The 16,612-nt window shown below is 38.2% G+C and overlaps 1 protein-coding gene across 2 annotated transcripts in view; it reads right to left on the bottom strand.

Moving 5' to 3' along the window:
- LOC117295484 (scavenger receptor cysteine-rich type 1 protein M130-like) overlaps positions 1 to 16,612 on the bottom strand; it is a 60,907-nt gene that overhangs the window by 27,271 nt on the left and 17,024 nt on the right. The window contains exons 9-12 of one of the 2 annotated variants that reach the window (XM_033778161.1): positions 16,030 to 16,071; positions 13,059 to 13,210; positions 7,547 to 7,699; positions 1,666 to 1,854 (exon numbers count right to left, since the gene is read on the bottom strand). In XM_033778161.1, the coding sequence (XP_033634052.1) occupies positions 1,666 to 1,854; positions 7,547 to 7,699; positions 13,059 to 13,210; positions 16,030 to 16,071 (536 nt within the window). The remainder of the gene's footprint in view (positions 1 to 1,665; positions 1,855 to 7,546; positions 7,700 to 13,058; positions 13,211 to 16,029; positions 16,072 to 16,612) is intronic. The other variant, XM_033778162.1, reaches the window with a different exon arrangement.

Raw genomic sequence — 16,612 nt, 5'->3', positions numbered from 1 at the left:
ATAAGGTGAGTTTTATTTTGTGCAAGACAATTGAAAACACACAACTCTATGCAACAAGGGTGTCCCCCCCCCCATTCTCTTGCAACTTCGATGACCAAATGGCCCAAATTTCCACAGGTTTGTTATTTTATGCATATGTTGGGGTTAACCGAGTGAGGATATAGTGGCCTTTGACAATTACCAAGAGTAAAATTAAAGTCACTAACTTCTGACAAATACAGCAATTAGATCAGACATAGCCCACCCATTTAAAAGCCCAGACAAATGTTCATACAACAAAAAAACTGTAAATATTTTCATAAACAAACAATTGGATGAAACACATGTTCCAAACCACAAGGTTTACATACACCCCCACACATGCATAATCAGAAGATTTCTCGCCCGTTTGTTATTTTTACCTCCTGTGGTATGACTTTTCAAAGTGTACCCCCCAAAAAAAATGGAATTTGAAAGTAGGAAGAATATCAAGTTTAAAGGTAAACCTTACGGTCAAACGAACCACACGATAAAAAACTGCCTCAAGTTCACTCCCGATCATGTTCATGGAAAAATACAACAACACTGAACAACAGCACAGGAAGCATGCTTCCATTCCATCAGACATTTTCAGTCCAAGAAAAGGTTTTCTGCATAGAATTTTCCCTTAATGGAAAATAACAACACTGAATTTTCTGCATGGAATATTCCCAAACTGGGGTTACAAACAGGTGTATTTTTGGTGGAATTCTGTGGTTTTACCCAAACACAAAAGACTGAAGCGGACTTCCTCACACTACAACCCAGAAGGGGGGATGCCAGCCCCAGGCCAGCACCCCCTTCAATTCTCAATAGGGCATCCTTAGTTCACCTTACCATAGGGGGAAGCTGACCGTGTGGTGAACCACCAAATCAAACAGTGTAAACGGAAATCAGTCTGTGTTTACCTAACGTGAGTACCTTGTTCTTGTTTGGCCACTTAATTCTACTTGACTGGGTAAACACATCTAGATAACCCAACCTAGAATTCCTGGCACACCTAAAAAAAATTACAATTTTTTTATCACAGCAAATTTCCTTTGGTGACAACTTTCATACAGATGGTGATAAATGATTTTTCATAATAAACTAGCCAGCTGGAACAAGTTGCAAAAAATTGTGTCTGGTGCACTCTTAAAGAGGGGCTCCCAAGTCAAAATTAGTTATGAAATGCACCCATTTACCCAACCTCACAATGAAAGGATGTAAATGCCATTTTATTTGATACTCATTCAAAGCAAAAATTGAAACACGATTTCAAAAAAAATGAGAATTTGCAAAAAGCAAACTGGACAGAGATGAGCAGTTTCGCAATAAAAAGGAGCTGTTGATAGTATAAAACATTGTGAGAAACAGCTCCCTCTGAAGTTACATAGTTTTTGAGAAAGAGTAAATTTTTTCACTCAAATAACAATTATCTGAGAGCACACAAATGTGTTTTTCCTTTCATTATTCTCTTGCAACTTTGATGACAAATTGAGTCCAAATTTTCACAAACTTATGCATATGTTGGAATACACCAAGTTCAAACAATGGTCTGTGACAATTACCAAAGGTGTCCAGTGCTTTTAACAAAAAGTTAGGGTAGCCGTTTTGCCATGGAATGTCCGAGCTACATGTACCTATAAGGGTGTTGTTTTACCATACCTTTGGGGCGATACACGTCTTGCATACGATGCTGTACTCCGCGTTGAACTCACAGGTAAGACACTCCTCCGAGCATGTCTGGCATATGAAGGAGGCTGGGTTGCCATAGTAACCGTGGTCGCAAGCTTCTTGGCAGACACCGGCCTGGCTGAACATGTCTGGACCACAACTTTGCATGCATGATGACCCCTGTGGTAAATAAACAAGTACCGAGATTTAGTATGGACCATTTGCATCAGGAAAAACATTTGTTTTCCAGGCGCAGGATGACTTAAACAAAAATCAACACAAAGCAAAGTACACTGTATGTTCAACATTGAGGGGTACATTGATGTGGTTAACATGCTAAATACATTGACACCAGGTCTTGACTTATAAGGAGACCAAAGAGGCAATGACCTCTGGTAATTGCCCTTGATCTTTGTGCCTTTCAAATGTTAGACTTTTACCACTGGACGTGCCCTTTGAAGAATGAAAATGTTTAGTCACAGGTTTAATACTGGTGTCAAGTTTGATCTGTGCCTACATTTTTTTATTTCAAAGAGTGTGATCTTTTCCAAAAGAATTTTTTTTTTTTTTTTTATCAATAATGGTTTTTATAATATGTGTCACTGGTCTTACGTACTTATATTTGCTCAAAATTCAAAACCAAATTCTAAGCAAAATTGTTTGCACAGAAGTAATTTGAAAATCTGCCGAGTGCTTTGCTAGAATTGGATCACCTGTTGAGACAAATAGAAAACTGAACACATAGTCATTGTACAGAACTAGATAGTAACTAAATGTACTCTATTATTTGGTTTTACCTACACCAATGTCGATGTGTGGAAGCAGTGTTATACTCATTACTTTTACGAGTTCTGTACAAAGAAATCCACAGGCATAATATACTCTCTACAGTGGTATAAATTACCGTAACCCTTCTACTGTTTTGTACTTCCTTCAACACCAACAATCCCTGAATGGTACAAAGAGGCTTTATTCAACCAAAAAGACCCCTATATAAGGCATTTCAGACACTCTACCCACTCCTAGACTAAACCACAGAAATGTGGCGAATGCTCAAAGCCAACCGCACCCCAATCCCTATACAAAGTCTCTTACTGTATCCTTAACTCAACCAGTCATTATTATACTGAACATTCTGAACATGTATGCTAACCGATGACTGATGCTGGCTTAAAGGGAACAAGAGTTCGAGGGGCCTGCATGATACTGAAGCCTTGAGAATTCCCAACGGGCGCCATGACAGCCCTGTTTCCCTTAGCAGGGTTCTCACCCTTCACTTTTCAGTGACTAAACAGCGGCAGGCTTTGAATTACACGGAAGCCGCCCCCGTCGTTGCCCCTTGTCATGGCCTTGATGCCCCTTCAGTAGTCTTCCATAGAATTTATGATTTTAAGAAAACCAAAACAAAAACCTATGTCTTAAACATGTTAAGATGGTTGGTGAAGGGTACTTAAAAATCATCGATGATCAAAACAACATTTCCGTAAGTAATTTGAGGCACCTGATTTTAGTTTACCCAATTTCATCAAAATAGTAAAGCCAAAATATGGGTATAAAAAGGGAATTCCGACGCTTTCTTCATATGAACCTCCTCGCAACTGCATCATCTACTCCCGTCTGCATTTAAATGTCTACAAGAGAGCATGGATGTCTCAATGTGCATACCTTGTTATCATGATTTTTTTTGAATAATTCAATTTTACTCATTTGATAAAAACTGTAAGGCAAATGTATGGGTATCACTTTCTTCACACTTTCTACCCATGAACCTCCTTGCAATTGCATCATCTACTCGACTACTCTCGTCTGCATTAACATGACTCCGAGAATGAAATAGCATAAATGTCTCATCGTGAATACCTAAGATTCGCCGCCGGGATCAGTGTATTCATGAGATGCGGCAGCACGCTGCGTAGCACTTATTGACGCAGACAGTCTTGTCATTCGATCTGGCAACATGACCTGGGTGACTCAGCACTTAGGATCAGACTCTACCAGATTGGCATTATCAACAGCGCAGGGTACCAGACTTAGGGTTCACTGAAAGGACAACGGACTCTAGCCAATGAATGTCAATTAATCACCCTGTTGGGGGTAACATTTTCTCTTTTTTTTCACCGAGAACTGATGTTCATGGCCTGCTTCCAAAAGCAACATTAATGTTGTTTTTTTTGGCTTGTCAGCAGAGAGAAACTAGGTCCATGGACAAATTCATTGAAATGTCAGGGCTTGAATTTGGTGAAGTACACACGTAAATTCAAAAGATCACAGGGCTTGTAGCTGACATTTCGGCTTGAAAGAAAGAAAAACAAATTGACACAAAGTAACTGTTTTTCTGTAATCTTATGGGACATACTTTTATACTCAACAGAGTTGAAGGCAACTATGAGACTCAAAGCTTAGAGTCTTGCAATGTTCATTTTGCAAAGTAAACATTTTAACATAATTTTTTAAATTAAAGATGAGGTGAGGTTTTTCCATACAAAATCACAAGATCGCTGGACTTGTCCAGTCACAAGTTTATTGGCCTGACGTTAAATGCACTGGCCTCGGCCTGCCGTCGAGTGTAAATTTTGAGCCCTGAATGCTCAGACAAAAATACTTTTTTTTTGTGAACTAAAGAGCACCAAGTATAAATCTCAGTTTCTCTTAAAGGCAGTGGTAATTACTCAAAATAATTATTAGAATAAAACCTTAATTGGTAACAAGTAATGTATAACACATTGTGAGAAACGGCACCCTCTGAAGTGCCATAGTTTTCGAGAAAGAAAGTAATTTTCCACGAATTTGATTTCGAGACCTCAGATTTAGAACTTGAGGTCTCAAAATCAAGCATCTGAAAGCACACAACTTTGTGTTACAAAGGTGTTTTTTCTTTCATTATTATCTCGCAAGTACGACGACCGATTGAGCTCAAGTTTTCACAGGTTTGTTATTTTATGCATATGTTGAGATACACCAACTGTGAAGGCTAGTTCTTGACATAGTGTTCACTGCCTTTAACAAATATAGTGTTTATTATTTTCTGCCCACGATTGAACTGATCTGCATAAAGTATTTTAACCATCCATGGTATGCAACCCACGGTATGCTTTGGTCGAAGACACGACACTGAAAATGGTACGACCTTTTTGGATCCATTACACTGATTAATTCATCATTTCATTGGAACTGGGTTTTTTTTTTGCATTAATGTAGACAAGTTCCAATTTAATAAATTGGACCGAACCGCACAGTCATCACCAACGGCAGTTTAAGGTTCAAGAACATGAGCATGAACTATTTACATTTTTTTTCTCCCTGACCTAAACGTTATAATTGCCCCCTGCAGTGTCACGTCCACAAGGAAAACAGGGCACACAGCACTTAGGTTCCAAATGTCAAAGTCATACGAATGTTTGGGTTAAGAATCTCAGCCGCACGGTCTTGGACAGGGCACTCATCAAAATGTTTGCTTTTCTTCACACAGGAGTACACTGTGTGCATCCGTCACAGTTACCCACTCCCGGGTGCAGAGGAGCAATTAGTTTTGAGTCTTGAGATGATAATTCCTAAAGAGCAAACCCCTGCATTTACATGTATGTGATCTCATTCTTATTGGCAAAATTCAAGCCTTGAACTTTGCTCTTGATTAAGCGCAGCAATTTTTCATCGGGTAAGGGGCAATCTTTGAGGAAAATATAATTTTGTATACTGTAGGAACTGTGAAAAGGGCACCACAGCAAAAGCACAGGGCACCACAGCAACTACTGTGGGTGTCCTGGGTCATTTTGAGCCCTGGGATCTTAACAATATTGACAAGACAACTTGGGCGAGAAAAAAAGAGAAACAATCTGCAAAGTTTAGTCTCGTCATACCAATTTCCGTAACTGGGTTTCTTACACTAAGGCTTAAGAGACAGCACATGTTACCAAAACCCCAGTGCCATCGTGTGTCAGGTCTGCGGTAAACCACACATCAGTCCTCGTTTGTTTTTTTGCTGATGTAGCAGCAACTGATTGACTTTGCGTACAGAGACCTAATTTTGCAAAAAAAGAGCTGACATTAACGAAGCCACAGGGTTTGTTTAGCGTGATCGATTGCAGCGCAAGGTTTTACTATTCAAGCAGTCAGAGTAAGACCTCAAAAAAGAAAGAGGGTTACAACGACTCGTGGTTTACCATGAACCATGGTACCGTAATTGAAAAATTGCACTGTTTGCACTAATCTAAACAAATTATTTTGTACATCTTCTGGAAGTCATTTTCAATTTCTCTACTGAGGTTCTGTATTACATCAAGCACACAACAAAAAGAAAAAAAAATATAAATAAAAATCTGTTCAAATGTTGTTTTGCAGTAAATGCTCACAGGGGTTTGTGAACAAAATGCATTCGGATCCGATCAAGTATTCACACAGCTGAACAGGCTGATTTAAATGTTCCAGACAAGTCAAATTCTCCTATTTTTGTTGTTTTCTTTGATACATGTATATGAGGATAAAATATAAAAACATATTAGACAATAACGGGTAATGAACTAACAACTAACTTTGTCAGTCAGCTACAGTGGGATTTCATTGTGCAGTGAACACAATACCCTCAAGTTAAACATCAATTTATGGATAGGATACCACTTAACCAAGCACCTGGTGAATCCAAGAAGTTTTTACTTTTGCCCCTTAAAATAGCAAGCTTTTCAATCAACAAATTTCATCCCCCCTCATCTTGAAATAATAACAGTCCCAGTGGTTTTTTTTTTACTAACCACAGCAGGCGGTTTTGGCATCAATTCAAGTTCTGGCATAATTTCAAGTTTACAAAGAATGCAACACTCCCCTGACTGACAAAAGTTACTCTGCCATTGACTGAGAACTTTGAGTTAGGCAATCTACAATCTAGACATGTACATGTGTATGTTGTGTACACAGCCTGTATGCAGACAGAACTCCAACATGAATTTCTATGACTCTCTGGACCCTGGATTGACTGGGATGAATAATTGGGCAAATTGCCAAAGTTCTTTAGGGGCTATCACCAGTGCCAAGCAGATTATGGTAGTACAAAACTACTGAATGAATACTTGGCACCACTCTGTGCATAATATCGGCTACATCAAAGGGATTCATGTGTTATGCTGAGTCTGGGAAAACATTCATGGCATATTTTATGAGCTTTATGAGCGTTGATCGAAAAGGAAAGTAAGGCCAAGTTGTTACGACTGGAAAATTAACGAGGCTAGATTCATTGATAATTAATGAGGCTATATTCCTTGATTAGACTGAATCTGCTTTAGAGATCTACAGATTATACATATCCATAAATTTTAAGCAGTTCTCTCGGCAGGTGTCTTCTTTAGGTTTTTAGGAGTGGTTTGGGTAAAAATTTCTTCGAATTGGCTTAATAAAAAGGTAACAAAAACAGAACGGTCTCCTGACGATGACTAGAGCAAGCTAGTTGAAACGTTGAGACCAATTTTAAGAACTGACTCCGCGGCAGTACAGTTAATCACGATCCTATAAGCTAAAGTAGTAGTCACAGCCTATTTCTATACCATCCACCCGGGTAGTAGTTAAATAGCAGGACAGTTCTGTAAGAACAAACTCTACCTGGCAAGTAGATACACACATGGTGTTACCGCAAACAACACTTTCAAGAACCAACTCAAAAGCCACCTCTTCACACCTCCTCCTCTTCACACAAGCTGCTTAGCTCCTTCTGTTTATTTTGTTTAATTAGTTCCTTCAGTTGTTAGCTTTGTTAGGGTTCCTGCGCCAGGAGTGTCACCTGTGACAGACACGGCCCATTACAAGTTTCCTTTATTATTATTATTATTATACAAAAACAAAACACAAACAAAGAATTTCAATACTACACCTATTTAATTAAACATACCTTGAGAACTTTGCCGGCTTGGCACGATTTACAGTTGTCATCCCTTGTCCCATCTAAGCAGGATCCACACTTGGTTACATCGCATGACTCACAGCGATTGGTTACATTGTTACCAAACTCCGCTGATCCACAAGACACCACGCAGCTTGAATCCTGTTATCATCATAGGAAGAAATGTGATAAAATAGAATAAGCTGATTGCAAACTGCTTACCAATCAAAAGGACCTAAGGTATTAATGAAAAACAGTATTTAATGGCCTAACTTTCCGACCCTTGCAAAGTCTTTCTTGAAGGATAAATAAAATAAAAAACCAATTTTTAACAGTATTTTTTTCTTCTTCAGTTTGAACAATATATTGCCAATGAGGTTCTTCAAACACTGAATTTTAACGTGAAATTATACAAAAACCACATTTCAAGGGGTATTTTTGTGAATAACACCTACTTCTAAAATACCTTTCCAGCCATATTCATTTCAAAACAATTCATTTCAAAACAATATACTTTTTATAACCCAACAAATTGACCAATTTGACGGCAACATGTCCCGTTTAAACAGCGTACCGGAACAGTTCAACTTCATCAGCAGCTGTTGGGGGGGGGGGGGGGGATGTTGGGTTCATGATACTATAGTCAATAAAATGTAATCAACAAACATAATGGATTATTACGCTCCGATAGTCATGAAAGTACATTGTAACATAACTCGGCATACATATGAACTCAGTACTCCATGAACATGAGCCTTGCACATATGATTCTACCCAACAATGGCAAGAGTCATGTTTCTGACAATCGTGAGATTTAGGGATTAACTACATCCCTTTCAGCCTCCTAAAGCCTTTCAGCCTCCTTTCAGATTAGGCTGTTACTACATATCGTACAGACATGTGAGTAACTATCCATGAAAGAAGAGGAAATGAGAAAACCGGGCAAGAAAAAAAAAAAGGAAAAGACATTATTCCTACACTTTTGTATACAGATAGTGAAGAAAAAAGGAGGAAAATTCAAACCCCCAAAAAGAGGAAATCAAACCCCAAAAGAGCAAATCTCTCATGCCTGTATGTTAATATGACCACTTCTATTCAGCTTGCATCATCGTGCATGCAAGCCTACATCCCATACTGTCTGAATGAATCAATACTAATTATATTCCAGAAAAGCATCCTTTTGTCTGTTCATGTCCTTTCATGTTCTAGCAAAGTAAACCAAACTACTTTTCATGCTTTATGAGGGCAGCGAAGTAGCATGAAAATGTAAAATATGACCGTCTGCGTATTCACTCAATGTTTGAAAATGCAGTCAGAGAAAAACATCCACACATGGGCTTGTTTTCCATTTACGGACTACGCCATCAGTTCAGTTGTGTCAATTACAGTCTAAATATAGTCCTCAAGCATCTTCATCACAGCACGGTTGCCATGGTAATCTACTGTCCAAGACAGAACATCCATGAAACACACAATGACGAACCTTCCCTTCTGATAAAATGGACCGTTCCTGTGACTGCAATTGTATAATTTTTCGCATGGAAGAAATTTTTCCGCAAAACATCTTTCATTCATGAACATTCCAAGTGTGACCTGTAAAATGTCTTTCTGAGGGCGTTCCAAAGAAAAGGGCTCTTTCCCTAGACTGTTTCATCGAGTCTGTGCCACAAAAATAACATTTTGTCTAATAGAAAAATGCAGTTTCACAAATCAGATTCAGGCCTTCACTGAGACAACAATTGTCTCCATGCCCCTGGTCATTGCCTTGGTGCTCCTGGAAATGTTGTAGTATGGCCCCATATCCCCTTATTTAACTGCTATCTATTGCCCTTCTCCTATTTATCAATTAATTTTCTTTTATACTCTTAACAAGTTTCGTGGACATAGTTCTTTGTTGATATAAAACCTTGCCAATATGCAGGCATGCAACTGCCCGTTGAAAAAAAAAAGAGGAAATTTTTCATAGGCACAAAGCAAGTGCGGAGCGAGGCACCCGAAACGCCACGGGACATGATACCCACAATGGTAACCTAGAAAATGTTGAGGTTTATTATGCTCTTAGGTGCATTGTTAGCATGTACTAGGCTTATTTTACATGATTGTAGTTGTTTCCCCCGTTTTTTTTTTTTTTTTTTTTTTTCACGCTTAAAAAAATAAATAAAAAAATTTGCATGCCTGATTATGATCAAATATAAATATCTTCCCACACCAATTGACAAATAAACACAGTTAGTAAGTAAAGTTCAATGTACCTTCTAAATTTCCTGTTCTTGGTACGAAGACAAGGAACTCGCTTCAAGCAAAGTTCAACATTCCTAGACAGACTGGCAAAGCAGATGTACTCAACTGATTGAATATAAATGTAATTAGTCTCCTGGGCCTATGATACATAGAGGTTTCATGTCTGGGCAGCGCATAGAGCACGAACCAACAGCGTTCTCTACTGCGATCATTCTGATACCCTTTAGAGACTATTAACAAGTTATGACTTTTACTTTGAACTGGCATACTTTTTCACTACTTTCTCTCAACTTACACAACAGGTTTTAAGCATTTTTTTTCTTCAAATTTTGGGCGATCAAAACATAAATAGTGTTTATGACAGTTTTGTCAGCTCTACCGATCTTGTAGGGGCCTTGTCCTACCTGCAGAGGATTACGTGCGATGTTTATCATGTTTACGTTGATCTGACGACGTGAAACCTTCAGTCTAACATTGCTGCCCCCAGGTGTGTCTCTTACATGTAATTAATAATTCCACGTCTTGCTAATTAGTGTGCTTGTCCCACTTCTCAGTATATTTAATAACGTCACAAAGACGCAAGTAACTGCTGCCTGTTCTTTAAAACGCCGGTCATAAGTAATTACTTTATCAGATTTGTAAACTACTAATTTGCTTCCCTTCGACATATTGTGTACACAGAAACACCCACCTCCTTCAGCGGGACCTAATTTCATAGAGCTGTTCAATCAAAAAGGTGTTGCTTAAAAGTTTGCTCTTTACAGGGCGGTCAGGTTGGTGTAGTGGTGTCTTGCCTCGCCTTCCACCTTTGGGACCCGGTTCGAATCCCACCAGGGGCACTATGGATTTGGTTTTTCCGTCCCTACTTGACTGTGTGGGTTTTATTTCCGGAATAATTCCCTGGGGTTTCCGTCCCATATCTTAAGTTGAAATTTCTTCATTATCTTCTCTTCTCGTTTGGCTCTTATAAGAGTGTTGATAATATTAATCCAGATCCGGACATGTGACATGGCATTCTGGACGGTAACCTTAATTCTGGTAAGAATTTGCGCTCAGCAATTTTGTGTGCTTAGCAAGCTCTATAAATTAGATATAGGTTTGTGTGTTGAATGTAAGCACCAACCAAAGCCTTCAACACCAAATTAATTTCCCCTATGAGTTAGTTTACTAAGAACCCATGCACTATATTTGTCTTCCTATTCATTCTACTGTTTACAAACATGTGTGTGGTTATATCGAGTAGTCTACGTCTTGGACTGTATACTGAGGATTCAAGCTGCCACTAATGTGGCAAGTAATTTACATAACAGAAGGCAGTCTATTTTAAAGCCATAGTTTGGAACAAATTCATCCGTCATTTCAATAACACGCAATACCATCAATGAATTGAATGCGTTTTTCCCAGTAATTCAGAATGATTAATGGGACGATAAACAATAAACCATTCATCAAGGGAAAACTATTAATGAATTCTGCCATTTGATTGCATCGTTGAAGATTAAATATAAATGGTAAACAGCATTTTTTTTTTTTACAGAACCCCCCCCCCCCCCCCCCCAAAAAAAAGCAATACAAATTAATAAGTAAACAAATAAATAAATACAATAAAATATATATATATAAAAAAACTATATTTTAAAACAAATAATAATACTAATGATAAATCATTTAATTAATAAAATGAAAAAATACAATAGTAAACACCCCAAAATTGGAATCAATAAATCCATCAATAAGTTACCCCAAAAGTGCTAAAAAAGTAAAAATTTTGCCTTTTCCACAACCTTCAACCTAATTATTGAGGATAAAGTTATTTTCCTTTACAACCACAAAACACTGCTTAATAGTCTTCACTCGGTTAATAACACATAATAAATTCTCTCATGTTTCATTGCCCACTCCACCAAAAAATTGCAATCTGATCAAATATCGCCCCAATCTTCACAATTCATCAAAATACAGTTTCCACTACGCAAGCAGGCAAGCATGCATCCTCTAAAATGCATCCCAACAAAAGAGAACAAGAAATTTTACAACCACTTTATTACGACTTTGTCATGCACTAACGGCTCTAATCAATCCACTTGGAACATTGCCAAGAATGATACGCTGCTGCTGTAAAGACACCTTGAAGCCAACTCAGACAGCTTCGTCTCCATGGCACGATGCCAACAGTCTATAAATGAGACACATGACACAGCTCTGAGGGACTGCTACCTAAAGGTCAATAAACTTTGTTGCAGGTCTGAGCGCGAAGCAGAACATTGCACCTGAAGGCTTTTGAATTCGAGGCATACAGTGCCCCACCAATGTGCGTCATCGTTGTTGTTGACTTTTGTCTCCGATGCACATTGCGGCAGGCAAGAGACCCAACTGCCTGCATAATGCTACTGTGAGAGGTACATTCAGAACGGGACGGCCAGTGTGTGTATGATGTATAGTAGAAAATGAAATTAGATATCCCATAAAGTCATCAGGGACCGTGCATTGTGCCGTTTAACAAAATGAGAAAACTTTTCAATTGTTTGTTCCCTCCTCAAATCTTTTTTTAAAATAAATGTGGAGAAATAATAATAACCACTGTTAATTATGCCAATTTTAAGGAGCACCTAATTAAATTAAATTAAGGAATTCTCCATTGAAACAACTAGAAAAACAATTTCCTGTAGTCTTGGTGATAACTTAGAAATTCCAGTCTCTTTCTTACAACATGCATAAATTTGTGCAGACAATTAGCAGAATCGTTATTTCATAAATCAAGTTTTGACTTGTGGACATCCACACTCCATAAGCCTGTAATTTCATCTGTGAGAGGGCAAGACCCCTTTCATTTTTACAAAGGGCACTTCCATTGAACAATTTTAAAGTCAATGGGAAATATTTGACAGGGCACCAAAGCCAAGACCAGGGCAACAGCTTGACCTCCCTGTAATCCCATGCCTGATTCCATAATTTTGTTTTTGCCAAACAACACTCTTACCCCTCTGTCTAAAATTACAGACTGACGAAACAAACACTGTGCACCATGGGTGAAGATAAGAAAAACAAAATGTAGATGACAACATTTCCCCATACAGGTTCATGAAGGTAATAAACAATTTGATTTTTCTAGCAACCTGACGCCTGGGCAGGTGCAATGTGTCCCGCGTACGTGAAGTTAAATGCTACACAACACAGGCAGGTAGCATCTCTTTGCCTGATGATCATTATAAAATAAAAATATTTATAATAGTTTTTAAAAATCCTCCGAAAAAATACAAATGTGGTCCTTTAAACCTACCTTGAGGAACTTTGATGGTTTACAGCTTGTGCATTGGGCAGCCTCTATCTCACAGTCCAGGCAGTTAGCCGAGCACGTAGCACAGTCATAATCACTGGTGGGCGGAAGGTAGTAGCCCATACCACAGTATTCAACGCATCGACCTGTCGCTCCTAGATGATTAAATATAAGAATTATGACATCATGGAGTGATCAAGATGAGAAGTTATAACAACTACCTGTTCATGTTGTGTTGTTATTAAGCCTTCGGGAGAGACTCTTTTAGGGTTGAAATGCCAGGCCAATGCCGTTAACCATTTTTTTTCCCCAATGATACCATAGGTCCTTTTGGTTGGTAAGCACTTTACAAAAGCCAATTCTACTTTCTTTTAAAATTACGATAGTCGCACAACATTTAGAAAGCCATTTAAAGAGAAGCATTGAAGATGCTTGAAAATATTGGCAATGAATTTGACAGCAACCGTAAGGCCAAAGTTAGGCTGACAGGAGTTGCACCCCTTTTACTTCACTTCAAGACAGTAATCAACTCAGGTGTCACGCCTGGAGTTACACAAAGGTCTCGGTTGCCCTGGTCTAGGCCTTTGTGCCCCTTCAAAAGTTTCTCATAGTCAAAAGGATTTTTCCATTGGAAGTACCCTTTGTAGAATGAAAATGGCCTTGCCCCCTGAAACTGAAAACATGAAGTTCAAGACCTGAGGTTTTTTGAAGAGTTGCAAAACCCTAATTAGGTTAGTATAATTTAGTACCGCAGGAGTCGGAAAAGCACAGAAAGTATACAGTATTTAACACAGCAGTGTGTGTAGGTTTAAAAGCATTAATAATAATAACAATAAATATGTGAAAATAGTTTGCACAACTCAAATGTGAAGATACAAGTTGAATTTGTGCAGACTTGTGTGTTGCTGATTGCAGTTTGTGATCATTCAAGCCAGAAGACATCAACCACCCAGTTTGCACACAATGTTTGTGATTTATCTACTGGTAATTAACAAGGTTATTAGATATTTCATATATACCATGGGCATGCAGTAATACACCTTGGCTCATCTGCTTCCCAGCGAAATTATGAATCCATCATGAGTAAAAGAATTAATCAAATAAATATGGAAGTGAGAGGCTGTAAGAAATGAGAGGAACTTCAAAAGACAAACCTCTTTAATTTTTTACCAGATTCATTATTATGATGAATGTATGGAAATGTGAGACCACGAAAGAATAAGAGCAATACAGATCAGAGGTGAACTAAAAAACATGTATGAAAATGGCAGCAAGAAAATGGAGTGATGGTTGTATGAAAAGCTGAAAGGGAACAGTTAAATGATAAGCACGCAGGATGGGCACATTAATTACACAAATTACAGTTTTCCTCCAATGAGAAGTTTCACTCATTAAAGTTACATCCAGTGAGCGAAACATCTTTACGAAATGTTGAATACAAAAATAATATTTACATGGTACCCAGGGTATGCATGCATACAAATATTCTTCAGTTGAGGAGGAAATAATCCAAGCATACTGCCAACAGCCTATGTCCACAATACATTTCACAAGTTGAACTTTTTACTCATTGACGAGTCCCGTGAATGCATTAAACATTAAACCATGCACGGACGATTTATCTCTCCAGAAATGATCACAGATTTTCACAAACTGATCATTTTCTTGAAGTAATCTTGTTAGAGTAATTACATTAAACAGTTCCCCTTTGGGCATCACCTTTGACAATGGCTATGTGCAGCTTGTATGCAGAAAATATCGCTTTCAAAATCAACGGCTTCGCAGCAAAATCGATGGCCAAGAACCACAACAAGTTATCATGTCTACAAAGCTTTTTTTTGCCCCTTGAATTAGCCCCTTCTCCATGGGCAAGGCTCGGCTACGCACACAGCGCACAACAGTTGGTTGATCTAGCCCAGGGTATTGTTTTATACCTCGATAAAATGTCAAGGGATGTCCAGGAAAGTGCGTCTCTTCAGTCTTCATTCTCAAATTATGACGATGCAGTTTCAGATCTGCTTCGGACCCAGTTTTGTATTTCTTGAGATTCAGTTTCTTTCTCGTCATTTTTGTAAATGTTGTGACCTTGTTTTCAAAGCTGATAGTTTCTCAATGTTTTAATTTAAAGAATATCACAAATCACAGTTACCTTTTAAGTTTTTATTGCCATTAATTTCAAGAGTGATTACCAAAAGTAAGCCTTCCCTTTAAATCAAAATGTAAAACAGAGTAGTTGAAGGCTTGGTGGGAAATAAATATAATATAAAATTGACCAAAAAAATAACAAGAGGACTTTATCTCGTCTCTGTGCGCAGAGAAAACATCCGTGTTTATTCTCAAAATAGACTTTAAATCCTGCTCATTTCCGGATCAATGCCGGCCATTAGCTCAATTGCCTTCTTTCAAGATAAGGCCTACTTATTAGCTTTAGCCACTCGAAATTCCTTCAGTGACAAAATCATTGACGTTTTTATTTGAAGAGGGGGTGCACAGCAGTGGCAGCTATGTGATAGAGTTTTGAGGGGGTTGACAAAAAGAGCTTTTGTATTCGGAAAGGATTAACGTTCCTTTGATGACATAATCATGGGCATACAGTAGGGAGCAATGCCCTGCTGGTCTCTTGAAGATTACCACACACTTGAGGTTGCAGGACTTTTCGGAAAATCGATAGCAGAATACAGTGTAGTGTGAAAAGCTTTTGTACGTTACTGGTTTGTAAGTGTTACCAGTATGATGAGCGTGCCATTGTGTAGTGTTTAAGCTGTTGAAGACACTTTATTAGGAAAGTCTGTGTAAGCATAGAGAAGTGTGTGTAAAGGGAAAAGTGAAATCATACATGTAGCCATGTGTAAACAGACACGGAGATGCGAAGAGAACATGGTAATAAGCAAAAACAAAACCTGAAAACGCTCAATTAATAGAAAGAAGAGGAAGGGGAAAAAAGGGGTTTGGTGGAAAGGGGTCGTTCACTTACCGGGATGGGTGAGGGTTGAAACCAGAGTACCCCAAGCTGAGACTGTTGGTTTTTTGGTCGGCCCAGGATGTGGTATAACCGGGTACAAACAGGTACCAGGTGGGTTTTTAGCATGCACATAATTGGATCGGGTGGGTGGGATAGGGTTTAGGAGAGCAGGGTTGGGATTTAAAAGAACACAAGAAAACTATTTAATTTTTCTGTGTGACTACATCAGAAACATAAACACCAACGGAATCATGTCTGAAAGAATGAATGAACAAGCTAAAAACATAACTAAAAACAACTTGTGTTTGAATGAAAATTATGGATATGATGAGCTGAAAAGAAAACAATTTTTACTAATGTTTCACTTGAGGAGTGACCAATGATTTAAAAATAAAATATAAAAAAATTACATCAGGCTCCTTTTTTCTTGCAATTGTTGTGAATTATGAAATTTAATCATGAACAGCTAGCACAGAATATGGTTAGAACTAAAAAATCAGAATCAAAATAAGAAAATACTTAACAAAACTGCTTTATATTGACACCTTGACACCATTTATACCCTACAGTTGTATCTTACTCGTCTTTGTTTAGG

Source organism: Asterias rubens, chromosome 10, assembly GCF_902459465.1.
Source record: "Asterias rubens chromosome 10, eAstRub1.3, whole genome shotgun sequence".
NCBI lineage: Eukaryota > Metazoa > Echinodermata > Asteroidea > Forcipulatida > Asteriidae > Asterias > Asterias rubens.
This window is presented reverse-complemented; position numbering and strand designations above follow the sequence as displayed.